Raw genomic sequence first — 23427 nt, forward strand, 5'->3', positions numbered from 1 at the left:
TTTAACTATAAAACACGTCAAAAGTCAAATTTATAAAAAGTTAGGAAGGAAACTGCTTAAGATATGACACAAATTAACACTGGCCATAAGATGCAGTCAGGAAAAAGTCAAGCATATAAATAACATATGGAAAAAGCATGAGTTTTTTTATTCTGCCAAGCTAATAAGCTTGACTTAACAATATTGCACAGTACATGTTGCTATTTGTGGGGAGAGGTGATAGAAGTTTTGGAAAGGAAAAGCTAGTACAACAGCATTCTTGAAAAACAAAACAAAAACAAAAACAAAAACCAACAACCCAAAACATATACTTTTATCAGCATAAAACAACAACAACAACACAAAAACAAATAAAACTTTAAGGACTATGCCAATGGGTAAAAAATATTACACTTTTCCCAACTGTACAGTGCATTTACCTTACAGGAAAACACTAAGATCTCAGTGCCCAAAGACTGGGCATCACCTGCAGCACAGGTAGAACAATGATATTCCAGCATAGATGACACAAGCACTGGGATATCAAAATCCACTGAGTGTAGTCAGGAGCCTAGTATTTCCTTAATAAATATAAATTGGGCAGTACAATTTTAAGCATCTAATTTATCATTTAATACAGAAATATCAATAGGACTGTCCCAAAGGGTCAGTCAAGTAGGGCATAGTTTCTTGCAAGTCAAGTAGGGCAGGTGCTGATGCCCCAAACACTTTGTCCTTTGGAAAAAACCTGCTGCAGAACGGGGCTTCTCCTTTGATTTCGCCTGGACCCATCCTGTTGAACCATCAAGTTCTTCTGCTCAAGAACCTGTGCCCACAGCTGTTGCCGGAACTTTCTGTTCATGCCGAAATTGAAGCCTTGTGATAGCTGGTACCATGGATGTCTCTTGCCCAGTGGGGTGAGCTGGGCCCTCCCTAGAGAAGAAACCTGGGTTCCACAAGATATGTGATGAGTGCCGGGGCCCTGCCAGCAGGCTAGGGGATCCCAAGGCAGGTGCTAGGCATGGAGGCCACAGGGGCGCAGGCTATCAAGGAGGCAGAACCTCAGCTCACATCACATCACCTTGCTTGGCCCCGGAGGATGGCTGGTTAGCCAGAGAAGGGTAAGATTCCTCAGGGAAGGAACAACCTAAGACAGGCACAGTCACAGAGGGACCAACAGGAGAGTACTTGGGAGTCAACAGAGGTGGGGCACAGACCCTCACCCCCCAAATTTGCAGGGTCCTGAACCCTTGCCCCTTCTGAGGGAAGTCTCCTGCCCCGATGGCTGCTTAGCTTCCCATGCTCACTCAAATCGGGACCCAGGTAACAGCCAGAGACTTGGTGGACTGCAGCTACCCTCTCACTGCAACAAGACTTGTTTGAGTTGTCTTGTACCCATGATGTGGCAAGTGGGGTTTTTGATATCTAAATCCAGCCTAGCACCAGGAATGCTCAGGGCCCTGAGCAAATAATCCTTTCCACTAATATTTACAGGGTAAAATAAGATTGTTGTTAGAGTATTACATTTGACAGTAAAATAGTAGTCATGTTTTCAGGCTAATTTAAATTGGCTAATTGAAATAAGCGAATATTCTAGAAAAATTAACTGTACTGGACAAAAAGTTGTTCCTAAAGTGTTAACTAAAACTTTTATTGGCAGTTCATCTCATGGTAAAATTGTGTAACATGTAATGAACCTAAAACAGTCATATTTTAGTGCAAAAAATTAAAATTTAAAAGCTATCAAGACTACATAATAGAATTTCCAAAAGCCTCCTAATATTTAAATCTAAAAAAACAGGGATAGTAGAAGAATATCATGTAAGGAAAAATATCCTGTAAGTAAATTACATCTAGAAAATTTTTACTTTAGAAAATTAACTTTCTTGTGGAAAATAAAGAACATAAACTGTTGTACAAAAAGATACAGTAAAGCATCAAACAGAATGTCAAATTATAGTGGGAAGGTTAGGGAGAGGTCGGGGAGATAAGAGATCAACAGAAGGACTTGTATGCATGCATATAAGCATAAACAACGGACGCAAAACTCTAAGAGGTGAGGGCATGTATGGGAGTGTGTGGGGGGAGGGGGGCCAAAGCTAAGATATGTATACATATAATATCTTAATAAAAAATTAAGAAAAAAATTAACTTTCATTTGTAATGCTAACAGCAAGACACCATATAAAACATACATGGTGTCAAAACAAGCTAAAGGAAAATCGTTTGGGCAAAAAATAAAAAAGGATCGAAAGTCCAATTTATAGAAAAGATTCCTTTATTAACTTTTGGTGGAGAATATGTTTGTATATTTTCAGAAAACAACTCTGAGACCATGTGGATTCCTGCAACAGAGAGGAATTGACAGGACTGCTCCAGTCATGAAAACAGGAGAGAAACGCTCCAGAGATGGAAGATGCTGACGATGCCTTGCCTTACTAGCAGACAGCAGCTATGCGTCACTGCAGGTTGCCCAGGACCAAACCAGAGAGGGTCAGACCTGCATTACCACCATTTGTCCACCATCCAGAACTGAGATATCATTGCTGACATATACACATAAGGAACTGTTTGACACAGAAATTGGGGCTCAAAAGAACTGTTGGTCGAGAAAGAAACTCACTACAGACTGATTCATTTGCCTCTCAGCATAACCATTATTGCTTGTCTCATTTTCAGTTCATATAAGTGTATTTCTAATATCACATGAGTTCACTCATCTAGGGGAAATGAGGAACAACACAGACTGATGAACAAGAACAGACCCGGAGACAGGGAAGCATTGATCAGATTGCCGGACCTCAGAGGGAAAGTAGGGAAGGGTGGGGACAAGGGCGAGAGATCAACCAAAGGACTTGTGTGCATGCCTATGAACCTAACCAGTGATCACGGACAAAAGAGAGGTGGAGGTATGCGTAGGGAGGGGTTTGGGATGGGAATGGGGGGAATGAGGACAACTATGTGACACCTTAATCAATAAAGAAATTTTTAAAAAATTTAACCTAATGAGGAGCAAATCTGGTCCACAGCCACATGCTCCCGTGCATGGGCAGGCCGTGCTCATGCCATCACTTTCCATATACCATCGCATGGAACCGCCTATCGCCATCCCCCTCCCAAGCCACAGGAGGGAAGGTTACCTCCTTTAGACTCAAGGCTGCTTCTAAGCAGGGTCCTCACACTTGGGCACCTGACACACTGGAATGTGCCCTCAATGTCAACAGTAATACTACACTGCCCAAAAAGAATGGAGAATCAACAACCTCTGTAATAGTTAGCTCTCTTCTTTCTTTCTTTTCTTTTCTTTCTTTTTATTTTATTATTATTTTTTTTAAGCCTACTTAGATAACCTCCAGGTATGAAGTTTTAAAATGGACTAGAGTGAAGGGGAGGGACTAGGTTCATCTTAATCGAAAACAGGCCTTCGTGAGAACACACACTTTGGTGACACACCTCCTTCTTTTGCACTCTCCTGTCTAACCAGCAGCCTAAGGGTACAAGGAGGAGCCCCTGTGCCTCATGATATATCCTGCATCTTCCTGAAACCAACTCCTTCACAGAGATTAAGTTGAACAGCATGGAACTGTCATATCTGTAGGTAGAAATGGCTGAATGCTGAAAAATTCCGTGTGGCTCAGTCCACTACTGAAGGTGGCAAGAGTAGCAGCAGAGAAGCATAGTGCTAGCCTCCTCGACACAGCCATACCAGCTGAGCCCTGAGACCCCATCCTGACAGGCTGCCCCTCAGCACAGCTTAATCTTCAAACTGCAAAGCAGTGTCAATCCTAATGCCAAGTCCATCTTCAGCACCCAGGACCAAGCCAAACCTGCCAGAGCATAAAGTCCAGGCCAAGAAGGACAAGCACCAAGATCCCATCACTCTAGGGGTTCAACGGAGTCAACAGTGACCAAGGCCCTGATACAAATGCAGATGTGGCCAAGTCATGTGCAAGCATGGACAGAGGTCTGTAACAAAGGCAAGCAGATTCAGCATGAAATCTGGGCGCTGGAAAGGAGAATGCTACAGCCAGACCTTGCTGCTTTCCATACTTCTGGGTATCAGCAAAAAACATTAAGCATAGTATTTTTAAAGCCTTTAGTGTTTAGAAAATTGGCAACTTTAAGAATGCTAGGTTATCACTGTTCTACCTGGCCTCCATTTCACATTTCATGCAATTATGCTCTATGCCCGAATAAACATGGTTCTTTTTATTTAAAAAATCAGTTTACAGTCAGACAAGGGAACTTACATCTTCTTCTTGCGATGGATGAACTATTTCCACAAGCCTCTGGATAATTTTCTCCTCATTTAACCACTGTAAAACACATTGTAGAAGTGATCATAGCAATGCGTGGCTCTTGTTCAAGCCCCAATGAAGGTTAACATACTTGGAAATATCCATCACATTTTAAGTAGAATGTTACAGGTTTCTCTGGACTTTGAACACTACAGGAAATTAAAAGTCCCCCAAGGAAAACGCCAGTGAATATATCATTTTAACAGTAGCCAACAGTTCCAAGTACTCCCCAACTTACAATGCCCACATAATGAAAATTCTGTATGTCAGCTTCCTAGCCATGGGATAACTCACTGAGTACTAAAAGGTCTGAACTTTGGTTATTGGAGGTTGGGGGATGGAATTCATACATTTTCTATAAAAGAGTATTTACATTAGAAGAGCTTCAGAAAGACTGAGAAAAGCAATATTTAGTATTGCTTAAAACACATTATGAACTTTTGGCTTAAAACACTTTATGAACTTTTAAATTCAGAAATCAAAACAATCACAGGAAACATGGGGGCGGGGGAGAGGGGCAGAGGTGGGGGCAGCACTACAGAAGCAGTTTATCTACCCTGTCACATGTTAGCAAAGAGCTATTATTGTGGCTATACAGTCTCTTCTTCAGCCACGCATGAAATACTGCTGTAAATGAAAACATGAGGAGATGAACATAAGAAAGAAAAAGCAAAAACTCAGTTTGTGTAATATCAGCTCCTCAAGGAACAGAAACAACATAATAAATGAGATGCTCAACCTCTAGAAAGGACGCCTCCCCAAAAAAGGTTAAAGGAGATGGGGGGATAGCTAAATTTACTGAAGGTATAGAAACCCTAATACTGTCCATACTGTCCCCAGCTTCTTAAGGAGACATGCCAAAGGAAATGTGAACAACAGCTATTGGGGAACAAGGGTAGAGGCCCAACTTGGCAGTTTAAAATCTGTTTTACAGTGTGCACAGGGATCACCCTCCCGGGTCTTGTTCAGTGCAGAGCTGACTCAGCAGGGTTTCTGGGTTCTAACAAGCTCTCAGGTGATGTCTGGGACCACACCATGAGTAACTATAGTGTCTCCTAAAACAGAGGATGGTAATGCCTGTACAAAGGGGGAGGGAGGAGGGTTCTGACCATCACTCGTCAGTCCCTCACCCTACTACCTTCATATCTATTAACAAGTAGCTACATATCACGCATACTTTTTGACTGATCCCCCATAGTGGGCCCCCAAATAAAGTCATTTGGAGTTTTTAGCTACCCTTCCCCTAACTTATGCCTTTACTAACTACCTATCACTATATCCCTCTAATTCCTTCTAAAAAACCATACCAAAAATGTACCCATGTAATAATCCAAATATAAAGGTGACCATCCCCCTTGTCCTCAACAGTCTTCCCTGAATCTTCAACCTTTTTTCACATGTACAAAAACATACCTAAAAGGAACCAGTGTTCCAACTCAGGGCCCTTCCATGGGTAGGGCCCAAGACATTCCCTAGGTCTACCAACTGGCTTCCTCACGTGAGCACGGTTCTCAGTAGACCTCTACCTTGTTCTACTTATCCAGCCCAGGCCCACGCCCAGATCCTCCCACCCACACCAACACACCACTTCTGCAGAGCATCCCCTTTCCTGGGGCATCACCTGACAAATGCTCCTGTCTCTCCTTCAATTAAAGTTAGTATTCCCAATAAAACTCATTTCCAGAGAAAGAAAGAAGTTCTAAGATTCGAGGTTGAGTATTTAAGATGGAATGAACTAGGAAGTGGTTCTGGAAGAAGGCAAGAAGAGAACAAGGAGAGACAGAAGATAAGAAGGCAAAGACAAAGGTCTATGGGAAACTTTAAGTTACTCACACCTTCTTTCCACCCAAATCCTGCTCAAGAGGCACATGTATCCTAAAATAATCATCTCCCCAAATTTTTAAATATGTGCCCTTCTGGAAATAAGCTCCATTCTCCCTATCCCATGCTCTTAGAAAGTTACTTCTGAAGCCTCATTCCCTGGAAATAGACACCTCTCCTTTTTGACTTGTAGAGGTAACTCTGTGATGTGACCATCTTCTCAAGAAAGAAGCCTCAAAGCATCTCAAATGAGATGCAGCTCATTAGCAGTCATACTTCTGCTCTCACTACCTGGCCAAATCCTCAGCCCATTCTAACTCCTTACCCCCTGACAAGCCAGCAAACGAAACAGAAGGCCCCACAAGGAAGCACCCCAGAAACCCAGGGGTGTGCACATCTGAAACCTTAATCCTGCAACATCTGAATCTCTTCCTATCTCGGAACAACCTTCTGCCCAACCCTGTCCCCTACACTCTAATTTCCCAGATAAACTTCTACCAGCCCGGGGAATCCCACCCCAGCAGACAGCAGCCTGTGGGTTCATGTGTGCCTCTCCTCACCCCGATCAAGGACAGTCATAATTCTACTCACATTCATAATTCTACTCACATTCAGCACATCTTGCCTGGGCTGTGGAGGCTCGATGCATGTCAGGAGCCTGAGCAACAAGTCCATGATAGCTGACGTTCCTATGTGCTTTATAATAAGGTCTACAAAATCACGTTTCTTCTTTAAGAAATCCACAATCTAGAGGAGAACAAACCAAAACTGAAAGACATGTAACCTGAGAACTAGAAATTTTAGAATGCTGCCAGTCCTGCCCCCACCAAAATCCTATCACCACTGTTGAGTGGAGGAACAGCAAATGTTGAATTCATAACAAGATGTCAGGTTGGGAAGCCTGTTAATTGTTATGCTATTCAAAAACCCTTTGGGGGAAAAAACTCCCAAATTATCACATATCCCCTAATATAAATACACCATCACAGAATCTTTTATTTCTGCTCACTTTCATTAATTATTAATTCAGAAAAAGATATACCATTTCAGTTTATGAACATAAAGCAAGTCTATTATTAGACTGTGCACTAAATTGCAGATACATATTTAAAAATCCTAATTATACTCTAGCCAGTGAGAGAAAAAAATTCAAAACATTAAGATTTTTCTATCAGTCAAAGTGACTAACTCACCTGCTATAGAAACATCACGTAGATTTTATTTTAGCAATTCACCTGATCAGATTCACACAAGGAGAGTGACTGTGGCAGAGGCTGACAGTATACCGAGACCATGACGACAGAAATAAAGTTACATCCCTGCCACCTGGGTCTTTTCTGTACAGGAAGAAGAAGGAGACTGTTTTGTCCCATACTCCCTTGTGTACTTCTGGTTTCTGTCTGTGTGCAGGAATCATCTATTCACAAGTCCCAGAAGCAGCAGCCCAGCATGGCAGCTGCTCTAACAGTCGCACTGAAATCTCTCAAAAGCCCCAGTGGTGGGGTTGCTTAACTCATGTTGCAGAAACCAAGGCTCAAGTGGCTGTCCCGAAATTTAAACTTAGATTTATATGTCCCCAAAGCCATGATCCTGCTATTATCCCATGAGAAGTCTAATAGCCAACTAAACCTGCTTCTCACACAGAACCAGGTGTAAGTGCAGGATTGACAATCCCATGTGGCTTTTCTAGACAATGATGTTAAATGTTGTAATAAACCTTCAAGAAGTCATACACACTGAATCCACTCACAATTGAGTCACACAATAGTATTAAAAACACAGTTGAGGGAGGAGGAAAAAGCACTAGATCCGGAACCCAAAGGCACAGCCTGACAGCAATATCTCCTATACAGAGGATGACACTGTTGATGTACTAAGTCATCCAACAATGAAAGTGCCCTACAATTGGACTTTATGCTCAACGAGCTAATAAATGTCTGTATCAGTTAAGCCAGGTTGAGTCTGATTTTTTTTCATTACTTAACAGCTGCATATATCCTTACTAATTCATCATGTCATGGGAAATCTTTATTTACACTCATAATTCCCAAAAGGTTAGAGAGGTGCCGGTTTGACCCTTTTCCTGAAGCTAAAAGGCCAAGGGCTATAGAATCCACTTGTTTTCATTCAAGGAGTCCTGAACCAAGATGTACAATGAGCAGCAGTGACTGGGTCCTTTTCTCGGCATTTATTTGGCACGTACCATCATCTTTACACAGATACTATATCTGACCTTGAAGACCAACATAAATACTCAGAAAGCTCACAAATACTCAAGTGCATTCTCCCTCATGACACTGAAAACCAGGACCTATTTCAATAGTCACTACAACCATCTGGAACTGACTAGTAATTTAGGCTGTGGGGTGACTTGAACTTTCCTCTAACAGCCAGCAGTCCTATTATTTCTCATCAGAAGGCAGAAGACAGAAAGACAATATCTCAGAGCAATCATGATTTGGTGAGGATTCTCTAAGAAAAAAGAACCTCAATTCCAATATATTTAAGAAGGTAATCCTACTCAGTTAAGACATGAAAGAATGACCTCCTCTCTAAAATAAAACATGTATCCACTTCACCCTGGCATAGGATAGACACACTAGGCCTAAAATAGCTCCAGTCCCTCCACATGTGCAGATAGCAAGGCGGACCCTGGAGCCTGCTTTCCCCCATGAAGGATGCCTGGCCCGACAGGTCTGACCACCTGCAACCCTGTCATCACACCTCTGCTCGCTGCACTCTGGCAGGACTGACAGTTTATACTTGGGCATCTGAGGCTCGATACTCCTTGGCTGCCTGTTTCTTTAAGTGGATCATAATCAATGGTCAGCAGACGCTTTTCACACCAATACTGATGAGAGCAGTGATTCTCAGACTGTAGCATGCACCAGTCATCTGGAACGGCAGTTGCCAAGCAATGGTCCGTGAGGCCTGAAAGGTTGGTGACCACTGATCTGGAAGACTTGTTAAAGTCTCAGATGGCTGAGCCCAACTCCCAGAGAGTCTGAGTAGTAGGTTTGGAATGGGGCTCAAAAACTTGCATTTCTAACCAAGTCTCAACAGGTATTCATGCTGCTGGTCCTGGGATCACACTTTTGAGAACCACTACATGTACAACTGATACTTGGAAGATAAATTTCCCAAGGACATCTGAATTATTTAAAAAGCAAACAAAGTGGGGTGGGAGGAGAACAAGAAGAAAAAGGAGGAGGAGGAGAAGGGTGGGGGAGTTCTGCCATAATAATAAGGCATGAATTTCTGCCAATCACTACAGCAAAGCTACATAATAGGTACATGACAGTCTATGCCCAGATGTCTCAAGAGAAACTTTTTTTTAGTAGAATCAAAATAGAAACTACCACCATTTGTATAAACCATTTATAAGAAAGCTTTTTTTATTTAAGCTTCATCTGTAATCACCAAGGGGGAAAAATTGTTACTTTACCACAGTCACTAGGACTCCACTCACACACTCAACTGCTCAGTACGCACCATCATGCCATCTTCACAGATACTAGCGTTCTCATGCTTCTAGCTACTTGTCAAAAAAAGGAAACCATGGTCTACTAAAAAACCGAGATGTGAGGCACTTCGAAAAGAATGTAAAGTTAGAACATATTAATGTGTATATCAATGTTAAGTCAGCAAACATTTAGAATGCTTAAGGTATAAGATATATTCTTTTATAAAAGCTGGACTTAGAGCACACTCAGAACACTGAAGCAGCAAAGTTACTGGGGATCATCTCAGAGTGATGATCAGCCCTAATACTTACCTTCTGGAAAACAATATTTACCTGTTCTGGTTTTCTGCTGATAAGAATACTTAGCACCTTGCTGAAGAAACTGGCAAGCAGTGGGTTCAAGGGGGAATCGTTTAGGAGGAAGCTATATAATTTCATTAGCAAGGATTCGTCTTCTCCCAGTCTATCATTGATCTGGGAAACATCGGAAGTGAGCAACTCACAAGATATATTTGGATACCTAGAAGAATAGGATACTTGTATCATCATCCACATTAACAGTTTAATTGCACAAAGTAACATACAAATCAGAAAGGCTTCCTAAAATCTTGTGGGGGGAAAATTATCTTGTGAGAATTACAAAATCATCTCAACCTATTCTGTCCAACCTCTAAAGTGAATTTGCTATGTCTAAAATACTGTTCCTAAACCAAGCTTTAATAGAAATACATTTCCAAAAAAAAAAACAAAAACTATTAATAGAACATACCTAGAACTTAGAGGAGTCAAAAGGGGGAAGGAGGTTATACTGCAGGGACAGGTAAAAAGGCTTGAGCTGCAGTCATCAGTAGCAACTCTGGCACAGCTTATAAAACAACCAAGAGGGACACTGGTTTCCAGCAAACTGCACACAGCACATTGTACTGTACTCAAGACACATTTAGGTCCCTAGACTGGCCACTTCTAATTTCATATGGGTTACAAATGGTACAGAAAGTTGTTTTGGGGGCTTCTCAAATGTTCAATCTACATTACATCTTAAGAGAATAAATATTCTAATATACCAGAGAACAGGGCATCTGATTGAATGAGCTAGGTGGGAAGCTATATATAAAAAATCACACTCTTGGCCTAGCCAATTTGACTCAGTGGATAAAGCATAGGCCTGCAGACATAAAGGTCTCGGGTTCAATTCCAGTCAAGGGCATGTGCTCAGTTGGGGCTTGATCCCTAGTTGGGGGTACGCAAGAGGCAGTTGACCAATGATTCCCTCTCATCATGGATGTTTTCTTCTCTTCTGTCCCTTCCTCTTTGAGATCAATAAAAATATATTTAATTTAAAAAAATACCAACAACAATAAAACACTCTCTCCACACCAGTCTTCCAAGGTGTCTGGGGACCAATCCACCATCAGATTTCAATGCTGTGGAACACAGATCTCTGCTACAGACTCCAGCACTAAAAGTACCTGTACCCCTCAAGCTAGCTTATCTCTGAGCACCAATGAGCCCTCTCACTCTCTCTCTTCCTCTCTGTCTGAAAAACAGGCAGTAGATCCATTTCCTGCACTCAGTTCTCTCACCACAATTTCTCGTGCTTTCAGTAGCATTCGAGACTGCCAGGTTTGTGTAGACTGTACTCTCCCCAACCCCCAGTTTACTTCTCTGTTCTTTATTCCTCCTGTCAAGCAGCCAGGATCCAGAACCATCTAGTCATCAGGAATAGGAAGCTCAAATGCTGACCAGGACAGGGAAGTGACAGAACAGCCAGAAGCAGCTGTATGACAAAGAGAGGTGAGGACTGGGGGCTAGAATATATAAGCAAGTGGCTGCCTGTTTGGAAGCCCCTGGCTGGAGAGGCCACTGGCATCAGACCAGAAAGTTGAGCGCCTGAGGGGGTCTGGCATGAGGTCAGAAGACTGAGCAATAGGAAAATGTCCCCAAATGAACTTTTGCAAGGAGAGAGGAAAAAAAAAGAAAGAAAAAAAAACCCTGAAGAGACAATAGAACTGGAAGGTGCATGGGCACAAAAATCACATTATCAAATAGCCACTTCTGAAAGCTTATGGCTCAATCAAATTAAAACCTTCCTCACATGTTGGCATATAGATGCCATAACATAAAGTCGCCATTTTGCTGTGATTACAGACATTATCATTATCTAGTGATTACAGGCGTGACTTCTAGAGTCACATCATTGAGGTTAGGAATCTGTCTCCACCACTTATAATCTGTATCATAGGCAAGTTACTTAACCTCTCTGGGCCTCAGTTTCCAAATCTGTAATGTTAAGATAATAGTCCTTACTCCACTGGGGAGAATAATATATACAAAATACTGAGAAGAAAGGCATAGAGTAAATGAGTGTTAGCGGTTTTTATTCCTTCTTATTTTCTACTTTATAGACGAGCTGAAATGCTGCTATAGGGCTTGGGGGCACATTGTCTCAACTGCCGAGATTTGAAAGTTTCTGGCAAATAAAGGATTGGTAAAAGGCAGCAGACCTCAACCCCAGCTGCAAACCAAATGTATAGGCAGACTCTCCAAATTCTGACACAGAGATCATCTTTTAAATTTTGCATCCATTTTCCCCGCAGGTAACTTGGAAGTGTGATCTAGCTTAAAAAGAGCACATGTGGGGCCTGGGCTCTACAGACAAGGCTCAAAGTTATGGATCTGAACAGGCTGAGGCTACACCCTCTCCCCCTCAACATTAAACAAGTTCAAAAATACCCAAAGTGGTTGAGCAATGAATGACCCATGAACCAGGAGGTCCCGGTTCAATTCCCAGTTCGTGGCACATGCTGGGGTTTTGGGCTCGGTCCCCAGTAGGGGGCGTGTCAGAGGCAGACAATCAATGATTCTCTCATCATTCATGTTTCTCTCTATTTCTTTCTCTCTCTCAGATCAGTAAAAACAAAATAAACAATAAAGCCTCTACCTTACCCCTGGGCAAGGCCTCTGCTCCTACCCCACACAGACAGACTTTGATTCCTTCCTTGGCACTGAGAACATAAAAGCAAGCAGAAGAGACCCTGGTTGACTGCACCCTGACCTGGGAGCCAGCCTTGCTCCTAAAGCTACTAGTCACTTGTCCTCTTGATCCCATCCCCAACCACCCACTCAAGCACAGCACATCACTCAATCTCCATTCCTCCTCCGTCTACACTGTACCATCATTTCCCTCTGAATTGCACCATTATTTCTTCCATCTAGGGCCGTTGTCAGCAAACTGCCCCTTGAGTGTGGCTCTTCCACAAAAATCACGGCCTGGGCGAGTCTATTTTGAAGAGGTGGCATTAGAAGAAGTTTAAGTTTAAAAATGTGGCTCTCAAAAGAAATTTCAATCGTTGTACTGCTGATATTTGGCTGTTGACCAGTGAGTTTGCCAACCACTGATCTAGGGGAAAAGCCAACGTCACCCTCTCCTGACTCCACATCTGACCGTAGCTCCCCTTTCTAGGAAACTGCCTGAAGAGCTGTCCCTGGTTTGTCTCCAATTCATCAGGGCCCATGGGCTCCACGATGCCAACACCAACCATCTCCTGGCCAGGAAGCAGCAGCCCTGTCCCTGTCCCGTCCCTTCTTCCCAAAGCTCTTCTGCCCTCGACTCCCAGGGTAGCAGCCCTCCAGGTTTTCCTCTGGCCTCTAGAAGTCTGCAGTCCAGTCCCTCTGTGGGAACTTTGACTAAAACAGCATTTTAGTTTTTGGATTTATACTTCTACTAAGGGCCTATTTTTAAAGTTCTGTTAGTTCAAATTTATGCTAAATTATTTAAAATTAGGTATCTGTCATTAGAATTAAAAAGGTTAGTGTAAAATGGCAATCCTTTAATACGTTGTATATGATCATCGAACTAAGTTAGAATAGTGATGAGTTTATAATTAATATACAGTAATCACTCCATCATCCAGAAACTATAAAACACCAGTCTCAATTTCCTTAGATGACTACTGTCAATCCTAACTCTGAAAAGCTTTCAGATCCCACTGGAAAAACTCCTCTATACTAACCCTGTAGCCTGAGTCATCCAGCTGTTATGTAACATACACAGCTTATGGCACTGCCTAGGCCAGAAGCACAGCAGAGAACGGCTCTGCCCAGGTTATGCTCTCTTGAAATGGTGCCATCCAGAAAGCTGTGTCCAGGGGAGGCACACCTCCTTTTGCACAAAAAACACCACCAGAAAAACGCAAACAAATAAAAACCCCCACCAAACTGCTGGCATGGCATAACAAAAACAACTACTTTTTGGCAAAATAAGCACTTTCCATAGGCGTGCCTCCACTTCCCCAGTTAAAGAATATTAGCTTCAGGACAGAAAGAATCAGAACCCGGAAGGGCAAGCCCCCTCCCCAAGGTCTCAGAGCTTATTGAGAGGGGAGGGCCACACCCCTCCCAGGAGGGTCTGATCTGAAGCCCACACCACAGAGTCTCCTACCAGCATAAGCTCCAAACAAGCAGCACCCCACATGGCAGGAATTCCAAAGTAGCACAGTGTCTATCTCTTGAGAATGAGAATATACTACTATTTCTGACACCAAATTTCTTTCCTTTTCTTTTTTCAGACACTGATCTCTGAGTGGAGGCTGTCACTGAATGCTAGTTGTCAATCTTCATGGTTGACAGAGAACATGACTAAAAACATTAATAATTATTATTTCCCTGACAGCAAAATTCTCACCACGAAGAAATGATAAGTTATCTAAAAAGAAAGGACAAAAGATAACCAACTAAAAAATATAATTTTTCTGCCCTGGCCAGGTGGCTCAATTGGCTCAATTGGCTAGAGCGTCATCTAATACACCAAAAGGTTGCAGGTTCGATTCCTGGTCAGGGCAAACATCTAGATTTCTGGTTCAGTGCCTGATTGGGGTGTGTACAGCAGGCAACTGATTGATATTTCTCTCTCACATTGATGTTCCCCTCTCTCCCTTAAAAAAAAAAAAAAAAATATATATATATATATATATATATATATATATATATATTCATTCTGAGATGGAGGATAAAATAAATAAACCACCATAATTCTCCCCAGTTCATGAAGTTTATTTAGCACATAATAATTTTTCGTTCCTAAATTTGTACTATTTTCTTGGGGGAAGGGTGGGAGGTGAACCAAATATTTCAATAGTTGGAGATGGAAAAATAACTGAAACCCTTCCAATACATATGAAATACTTCCAATACATATGAAATATTCCAGGGGTCTGTATACAGTTTCATAGAGACAGTGACAAAGTCTGTAAAACTGAACTGAAAGGAAAAATTAATTTTTCCTTTCAGTTCAGTTTTACAGACAAAGGGTCCCACTGTACTAACATTCTCCTTGTAAGCAGGTGAAACTAGTGAGTAGGTAAGTCCACTATAGTTATTCCAGGTGTTACATGCTTAAATGTAGTGACACTAATACTCACCAAGACACACACCCTTACTTTCAGTTAACAAAAGGTCAGAATTTATTTTATCAACAAGGTTCTTCAGAACCGAAGCCCCAGCTTAGATTCATTGTGTAATCTTGGATGGTCACGCAACCTCTATCTTCCTATTTTAAGAAACTTCATCACTACTTACAGGACACTTTGCCCCTTTGAGTGAAATATAGAATACTTGTTTTTAAAAATCCCATCATTTCACTGGACTTAGTTCTAGAACAGATTAGGTCCTCTGCTAGCCCGTCACTCCCCACCATCTAAACCACATGTGTCAAACACAAGGCCCGCGGGCCAAATCCAGCCCGCCAGGCCTTGCAATGTGGCCCGCACCGCGCTGTCATCACTGCACTCCGCTGTCAGTTTATGACATTGTCAGTTTATGACTGTTCAGTAAACCATTCGGCCTGCGATTTAGGCTGGATTTTAGATTTTGGCCCCTTCTCTGATTGAGTTCGACACCCCTAATCTAAACACTGTAAATGGTCTGCAGCAGCTGTAGGACGAGAATGAATATTCTACTCCCCATATCTTCAGCCCCACCCTAAAGAGAACACTGAATTTCTTACTTGTATCTGATCTTTTCATCCATGTCTTGAGGTGGTTCTTCTATAATGAACGAGACTAAATCTTCGAGACATTCGGCTTTTAACAGAAACTCTATAAGTTTGCGGTTCTGAGCTTTACATTCCTGTAAAACATCTTCCTCATCCATTAACTCCTTCAGTGTTACATCTTCTCTTTCTAGAAGCGTGTCTATGTGGGATGATGAGTGAAGATCAAATTTCCAAAACATGCTGGTCTAAAACAAAATGCAGAGAGTATTTTAAATAAAATTTCAACTTCACATTAATTTTTCCTTTCAGTTCAGTTTTACAGTCTAAAATGTCATAAGTAAAGTAAGTTTCACATTGAACCTATAAATATTTTCTAAATAAGCAGGATTTTTTCCTTCTCAGAAAAAAGTTTTTATTGATAACAAAAATCTGATTTGAAATGCTGAAACAATGTTAATCTTGGGATTTTTAACTGCAAAATCATCCTATCCACACTTTAAGAATTACTTCAGGGAAAGGAAGCAAACCCTTTCTTTAGGGTGATGAACACATTCTTACACAGAACAAATATCTTCAGCAACAATGACAAGTACTGAGACCTAAGTATCTACTACTCTTCAGAATACTAAAGAATTAAATACATCAACAACCACCACCACCCAGCACTTTTAGCCATTTAACAGCACTTTCACAGCTGAAACTTTGGAAGTCATAAAATGGCAAAATCTTTGCAATTCTTAATAAAGAAACTAAAAACCTGGAACCTAATTCTTGAGGAACAATAGAAACCAATTCTCAGTAACTAGGAAAACCACTTGACAAACTTAAAACAATGACTCCACAATACTATGTTCCTGCCTCTTCTCCTCAAAACAACTTTGTTTTCTTTGAGTTAAAGAGGTCCTTATTAGTTACAACAGAAACACAGAGTTCACTACATATTCTAAAGCTGCCATAATTAGACAATCTCAAAGGCCAATTTTGACCAAAAGATGATCAAAGTTCTGATTAGGGATAAGACCATTCAAGTCATTCCTATCTGTCAAAGGTTCTCACTGCAGAATTCCTGAACCAGGGTTTGGTAAGATACATACTATAACGTCAGCTGCATTTCCATTTAACAATAAATAGAAAACAACTTAAAAATTTTATTTACAATAGAAAAAACCTCCACCTATAACATACCTAAAGAATAAATCTAACAAAAGATGTACAAAACTTATAAGAGAAACCATAAAACTTTTTAAAAGACAACTACCTATAAACCAAAAATATATTTTCTCTTTTATTTGGATAGCATGAAGACTAGAAGGAAAGATTACAACACTGAGATCCTTTTTTGTCCTTTTATTCCATGCTTTCAATAGCAACTTTTTAAAGATTCCATAAATACATTAAAAAGACAACTCACAAACTGAAGAGATTATTTGTCATACAGATAATTAATAAAAGATTATTAAACAGAATATGTTAATTCCTACAAATAAGAAAAATCAAACTAAATAAAAAGACAAACAGGCATTTCACAAAAGTGGAAATCCAAGAAGCCAAAAGATACTTCACTTCACTAGTAACCAGAGAAAAGAACATTAAAACCATGCAAAAACAAATTAACAAAATGGGTAATGTTTTTAAATACTTTCCTCTAAAGATATACAAAAGGCCAATAATCACATGAAAAGATGCTCAATAGCATTATCATTAGGGGAAGGCAAATCAAAACCACAGTGAGATCCACAGGTCACACTCCTAAAATGGCTACAATTTTTTTTAATGGAAAATAGTAAATGTTAGCAAGAACATGGAGAAAGTGGAACCCTGATGTAGTGTTGGTAAGAATATAATATGGTATAGCCACTTTGTAAACCAGGTAGTTCTTCAAAACCCATAGTAACCACATTACCCAATAATTCCACTCCTAAGTATACAAGAGAAATAAAAACATATGTCCACCCAAAAACTTGTACACAAATGCTCATAGTATTAATAACAGTAAAAAAGTGGAAACCCAAATGTTTATCAACTAATGAATGGACAAATAGCATGTGGTATAGCCATACAATGGGGTATCATTCAGTAATGAAAAGCAATTAAGTACTGATAGTGACAGACACTACAACATGGATGAACCTTGAAAACATTTTGCTAAGTGAAAGGAGCCAGACACAAAAGACCACATATTGTATGATTCCATTTATATATGTAGTATGATTCTGTTAATTCGAAATGTCTAGAATAGGCAAATCTATAGAAATAGAAAGTTTATTAATAGTTGTCTAAAGATTAGACAGAAATTACTATTGGACAAGGTTTCTTTTTGGGTGATGACAATATTCTAAAATAAGATTGTGATGAGGATTACACAATTCTGTGAATATACTAAAACACTAAATTTTTAGTATACTTTAAATGGGTGAACTCTATGGTATGTGAATTATATAAATAAAGCTGTTATTTTTTGAAAATGACATTATTTTTTGAAAATGGCATTTAAGTTCACACCCAACAAACTGGCAAATAAAGAAAGTCTGACAACACCAAGGGTTAGCAAGGATATAGAACAACAGTGCTGGTAGGAAGGTAAACTGGGCGACCATTTTGGAAAACAATTTGCACCAGCTACTAAAATTAATGATGTACAGGTCCCACTACCCTGCAAGGTCTATACTCTAAAGAAATGTTTTGCACTTGTTCATAATATCATTGTTTCTTTGCTGCAAACAATCCTACCTTCCAATGACAGGGCAAAATAAAATGAGATGTATTCAGTCTAAAACAGGACATAGAACAGGAATGAACTACAGTAACATGCATCACTACTGACAACCCTCACTACCAACAGGCCCTCACTTCCTCCCTTCCCAGCTCTGACTTCATGCCCCGCCAGTAGACTCACTTCCTTGACCTCTTCTGGCATTGCCACTTTTGCTGAAGGAGGAGGCAGGGGCAAAAACTCTAGCACAACACAGCACTGTCTACTCTGCCTCCTCTAAAAAGAACACAATTGCTGTTTCCTTCAGATCACTCTCTTGAGCTAAGCCATTCCAGGTTGCTAATCCACTCACATTCTTAATCATACTTAACCGCAAACTATTCCATACCTTCTCCTCTCTCCCCACACTCCCTAGCCCCTACTCACCCTCGTTTTCACCGACAATGCCTTCCTATTTCACTAGGCAGACAGGAGAAAATGTCCACCTGATCCCACTATCCCAACTCTGCTCTCCCTCTTCTCAAGAGCCTATGGACTCTCCACTCGGCCCATCCTCTGTGGCCTTCCGAAAAGCCAGGCTCCAGCAAGCGCCCTCTCTCCCACTTCAAGTTGGTTACTCTGTACAGAACATTTCTCATCAACATGACAAAAATGCTGTAATTTCTCCCATCTCATCAAAACCTTCTGAGTCTCACATCTCACTGCAGCGTCCTGGAGCCTGATAAAAAGCTTTCTTTTTTTGAGGTCCTCTTCTCTCAGTTCTTCATGAGCCCTCCTTCCCAGGTTTTTCCGGCATCATCCTCTAAAACTGATGTCAAGGTCATCAATTTTCAGTGCTGCCAAAGCCTCCAAACAGGCCTTGACCTCATTCGATCTGACCTACAGCAACAGCCTTGAGCACAGGTCTCCCTCCCTCCTCCAGGACAACATTCTCCTTGGCTGCACAGGTGCATGTTTACATGGCTCGCATGGTTCACAAGCCCTGCTTCCCTCGCTGACTCAGCCCTCAGTCCTCTGTGCTTTCACTCAATCTCAGGACTTAAATGTGTCTCAGATGTCTATCTTCCCCCTCAACTTCAAAAGGCTTAATCCTACATGTCTCCAGTGGACTCTAAAAGTCTCAAACTTAACACGGGTTGCTTCCACAACCTGGCCTCCCTGTCTTCCCTTTCTTCATAAATGGCAACTCCCACAGAGGCAAAATTCCCAGTATCATTATCCCTCCCTCACTCTAAGCAAATCAATTGTCACTACTGAATCCAACTGCTTGCTTCTCACTGGCACCTGTGTTTCCTGTCAGTCCCAGCTGCCATTATTTTGCAACAGGACAAGACAGCTATTCTTTATTTTTAAATATATTTTATTGGGTTTTTTTTAGAGGAATGGAGAGAGTTAGAGTTAGAAACATCGATGAGAGAGAAACATTGATCAGCTGCCTCCTGCACACCCCGCACTGGGGATGTGCCCGCAACCAAGGTACATGTCCTTGACCAAAATCGAACCTGGCACCTTTCAGTCCATAGGTTGACCCTCTATCCACTGAGCCAAACTGGTTTTGGAAAGACAGCTATTCTTTTAAAAAATATATACATTTTTTTCTTTGTTATTTTAGAGAGGAAGAGAGAGGGAGAGACAGCAACATCAATGATGAGAGAGAATTACCGATGGGCTGCCTCCTGCATACCCCACACTGGGGATCAAGCCCGCAACCTGGGCATATGCCCTGACCAGGAACTGAACCATGACCTGTTCAAAGGCCGATGCTAAACCACTGAGTCACACTGGCTGGGCAAGACAGCTATTCTTACCAGAGCTTTAGGAGGACCTTTTAAAAAAATGAATCAGATCTCACATCACACAGCTGCTCAAAACACAACAATTTCCCATCTCTCATTCAAAGAAAAAGACAAAACTAACGAAAGCCTGTTTGATGGGCTCCTATTCCACCTTAATCCCTCTGACCTTATTTATCTTCTGCCACTCTCCCTGGGGCTCTCCTGCCAACAAGCCTGGCCTCCTCCTACTGTCCCTCCCTCCTGCCCTCTGAGGACCTCAGGCACACCAGGCTCTCCTCCCACACCACCCACACCCAGAGCCACAGGCTCTCTCCCTGACCTCCTCATGGGTCCCCTTTCTCAGGGAGGCCCACCAGGAACACCATATTTCCATCTGCAAACAGCCCCCACTCACCCACCTACCCACTCCCCTGCTTTACTTTTCTCCCTGCTGATCACATGATTATTATATCTAACTTTCCTGTGAATTCTTCTTTTCTTTTAAATTACAGAGAGGAGGGGAGAATAGAACTTGATACTTTTTTTAACTATGATCCAACTGAACCACATCCCAGTGATCAGGGCTGTGAAGTGTCTTTCCCAATTAAAATGTAAACTCTGTGAAGACAGACATTTTTTCATTTTCCTCACTGCTAATAACTCAGCATGAGAACATGCGTCTTAATGCCTAAGACATGATAAGTACACATCCTTCCTATATAATAAAGGGTTATATGCAAATTGACTGAACTGTGGATCGACCAGTTGCTATGACGTGCACTAACCACCGGGGGGCAGATGCTCAACTTTTGAGCTACCTCCTGATGGTCACGTGCACTTCCACAGGGGGAGCACCGCTCAGCCAGCCAGAACCCCAGAAGTGGGCTCACGACGGCAAGCACAGCGGGAGCTATTCCTGCCTCCATAGCAGTGCCAAGGATGTCCCACTGACATCCTGAGGGCTCCCGGACTGCGAGAGGACACAGGCAGGGCTGAGGGACCACCCCACCCCCCACCCCAGTGCCCAAATCTCGGGCACCCGGTCTCTAGTATTTGAATAAATGAATCTCAAAAAACAGAAGGAAACAGTTCACAAAAAGGCGTGTAAAAATTAAGTTACCTAAGGATACATTCACAGATGGCAACACCTTAAAGTAAAGCATGAAAATGATCCGTGCAGGGGAGAGCTTCCTTGGGGAGGTCAGAAGAGGGAAGAAGTGGTCTGCGGAGGGCATACAGGGAGCCAAAGGTGTGGCAACGTCATATTTTGTAAGGTGGTTAGTGGGTACACAATTATTGTTTTAGCATTTAATATCTGTACACATACTGATATTATTCTTTGAACATATGATCTTATTAAAAGTTAAAATAAAAAGGTTAGCATAGGACTGTCCAAATCCAGCCTACCACCCGATTTTGTAAATAAAACTATTGGAAGACAGCCACCTTCATTTGTTTACATGTTGTCTAAGGCTGCGTTCACACAACTGCCCCCAGAGCCTTTAAATTTCTCTAACTGGCCCTTTACAGAAGAGTTGTCTGATAATAATGTGAAATTTGTAAAGAAGTTAAGTACAAAATTAAAAAGACCAATCAGCCGGGTCCGGTTTGGCTCAATGGATAGAGCGTCGGCTTGGGGACTGAAGAGCCCCGGGTTCGATTCCGATCAAGGGCATGTACCTTGGTTGCGGGCATATCCCCAGTAGGGGGTGTGTAAGAGGCAGCTGATCGATGACTCTCTCTCATTGATGTTTCGAACTCTCTATCTCTCTCCCTTCCACACTGTACAAAAATCAATAAAATATTATATATTATAAAAAAAAAGACCAATCATCTGTTAAAATGCACTGACACTTCAAAGCAGATGTGATTTTTCTTCAAGAGCACAGTAAACTGAGAAAATATGGTTTAATATGGGAGGCTTCAAAGCAGAGTTACCTTTATAATGGCAGAGAGAGTTCAATAACTTAATCTAAATTAAAAAAAATAACACAACACATTTGCATGCTAACTCCATAACCTCCCCGACCCAGTATCATTACCCTGTATTTCCCCAGAACAACTAGTTAGACCTCAGAGGTCCTCTACGACGTCATAATAGTCCATTTGACGTCTTCAGAGCATTCACTTCACCTTATATTGGAGTCATTTCTGCAGTTACTTCTATTATTATTGGGAAGATTGGCCACAATAATAAAATTAGTACAGACATTACTCTTGAACTAGGCACTGTGCTAATTAGTCTATATTTAATATTCACTAATATTTCCCCATAGTTGAAAAACTGTGGGAGCCAGAACTCAAAACCAGTTATTTTAGACCCTGAGTACTCCTGACCTCCATAACATACTCTGAACTGGGGACAGAAAACGTAATAGTCTATGAAAACTCCCTTAGCTTAAAATGCTATACCTATGATGGATGTTTATTACCCTGGATAGTTGTTGAATCCAATGTAATGAGGACAAGAGATCCACAGTGGAAAGGAAGAGAGGGGTGGGGCTCATTCAAAGAATGTGACTTAATCTCAAGGGGCAGGGTCTCACAGCCAACAGAGGCAGAAGAGACCTACCCATGGTCCAGAGACAACAGAACCCCTGTGTATCTTTGTCAGCAACAAAAGACCGGAGACACTACCCCCCTCATCTACTACAATGACAAAAACTGGCCTGTACTCCACAAAAAGGAAATAATTCAGGTTAATCCTTTGCTCTTAACTCTCAGTGAGATCCACCTGTGATGTCACTCTTGAAACAAATGACACTTGGAAGTGTGGTCTACCGTGTTTCCCTGAAAATAAGACCTACTTACAGGTTTCCTTCTGAGTGAAATTTAAGGCATCCCCCGAAAATAAGGCCCCCCTAGGCTAAACATGAGAGATTCGGTCCACTGATTCTGAAAGAAATGGAGTCACAAGAAATTCACCAGGAAATTCAGGAATTGGATGATGATGTTCCACAAGATGATGAAATGATTGTCATTGAATAAATGAGTAAATTCTTGATACTGTAGGATTCGCAGTTTGTCTGGTTTGTGTGTTGACAACTACCGTGCTACCATACCGTATACAGGTCATATATTTCCTTTATTTTCATTTAAAATAAATGTGTACCGTATTCTTCATGGAAAAATAAGACATCCCCTGAAAATAAGACCTAGCACATCTTTGAGAGCAAAAATTAATATAAGACACTGTCTTATTTTCGGGGAAACAGGATAGTAGTCAGCAAAACCCTAAGGAATCACATGTCCATTCTCCAGCGTAGCCTAAATTTTTCTCTAAGATAATCTAAGTTATATTCTAGCTCCAAAACCATGATTCTCATGAAAGGAAGCCCCAAACACCTGAGTCAATACTTGTCAATGTTCTTGCCACCACTGCCCCC

The 23427-nt window shown here is 41.4% G+C and overlaps 1 protein-coding gene across 10 annotated transcripts in view; it reads right to left on the reverse strand.

Annotated features, from left to right (window-relative positions):
- Positions 1-23427, reverse strand: part of PPP6R3 (protein phosphatase 6 regulatory subunit 3) — a 70743-nt gene that overhangs the window by 41045 nt on the left and 6271 nt on the right. For 9 of the 10 annotated variants that reach the window (XM_084894558.1, XM_084894557.1, XM_084894556.1 and 6 more), the window contains 4 exons: positions 15566-15798; positions 9895-10081; positions 6708-6845; positions 4230-4295 (listed from right to left, as the gene is read on the reverse strand). In XM_084894558.1, the coding sequence (XP_084750684.1) occupies positions 4230-4295; positions 6708-6845; positions 9895-10081; positions 15566-15792 (618 nt within the window). In that variant the 5' untranslated portion in view covers positions 15793-15798. Of the gene's footprint in view, positions 1-4229; positions 4296-6707; positions 6846-7291; positions 7454-9894; positions 10082-15565; positions 15799-23427 lie in introns of those variants that run through there. The other variant, XM_084894550.1, reaches the window with a different exon arrangement.

This window comes from Pipistrellus hanaki (genome assembly GCF_964339955.1).
Source record: "Pipistrellus hanaki genome assembly, chromosome: 9".
Classification (NCBI taxonomy): domain Eukaryota; kingdom Metazoa; phylum Chordata; class Mammalia; order Chiroptera; family Vespertilionidae; genus Pipistrellus; species Pipistrellus hanaki.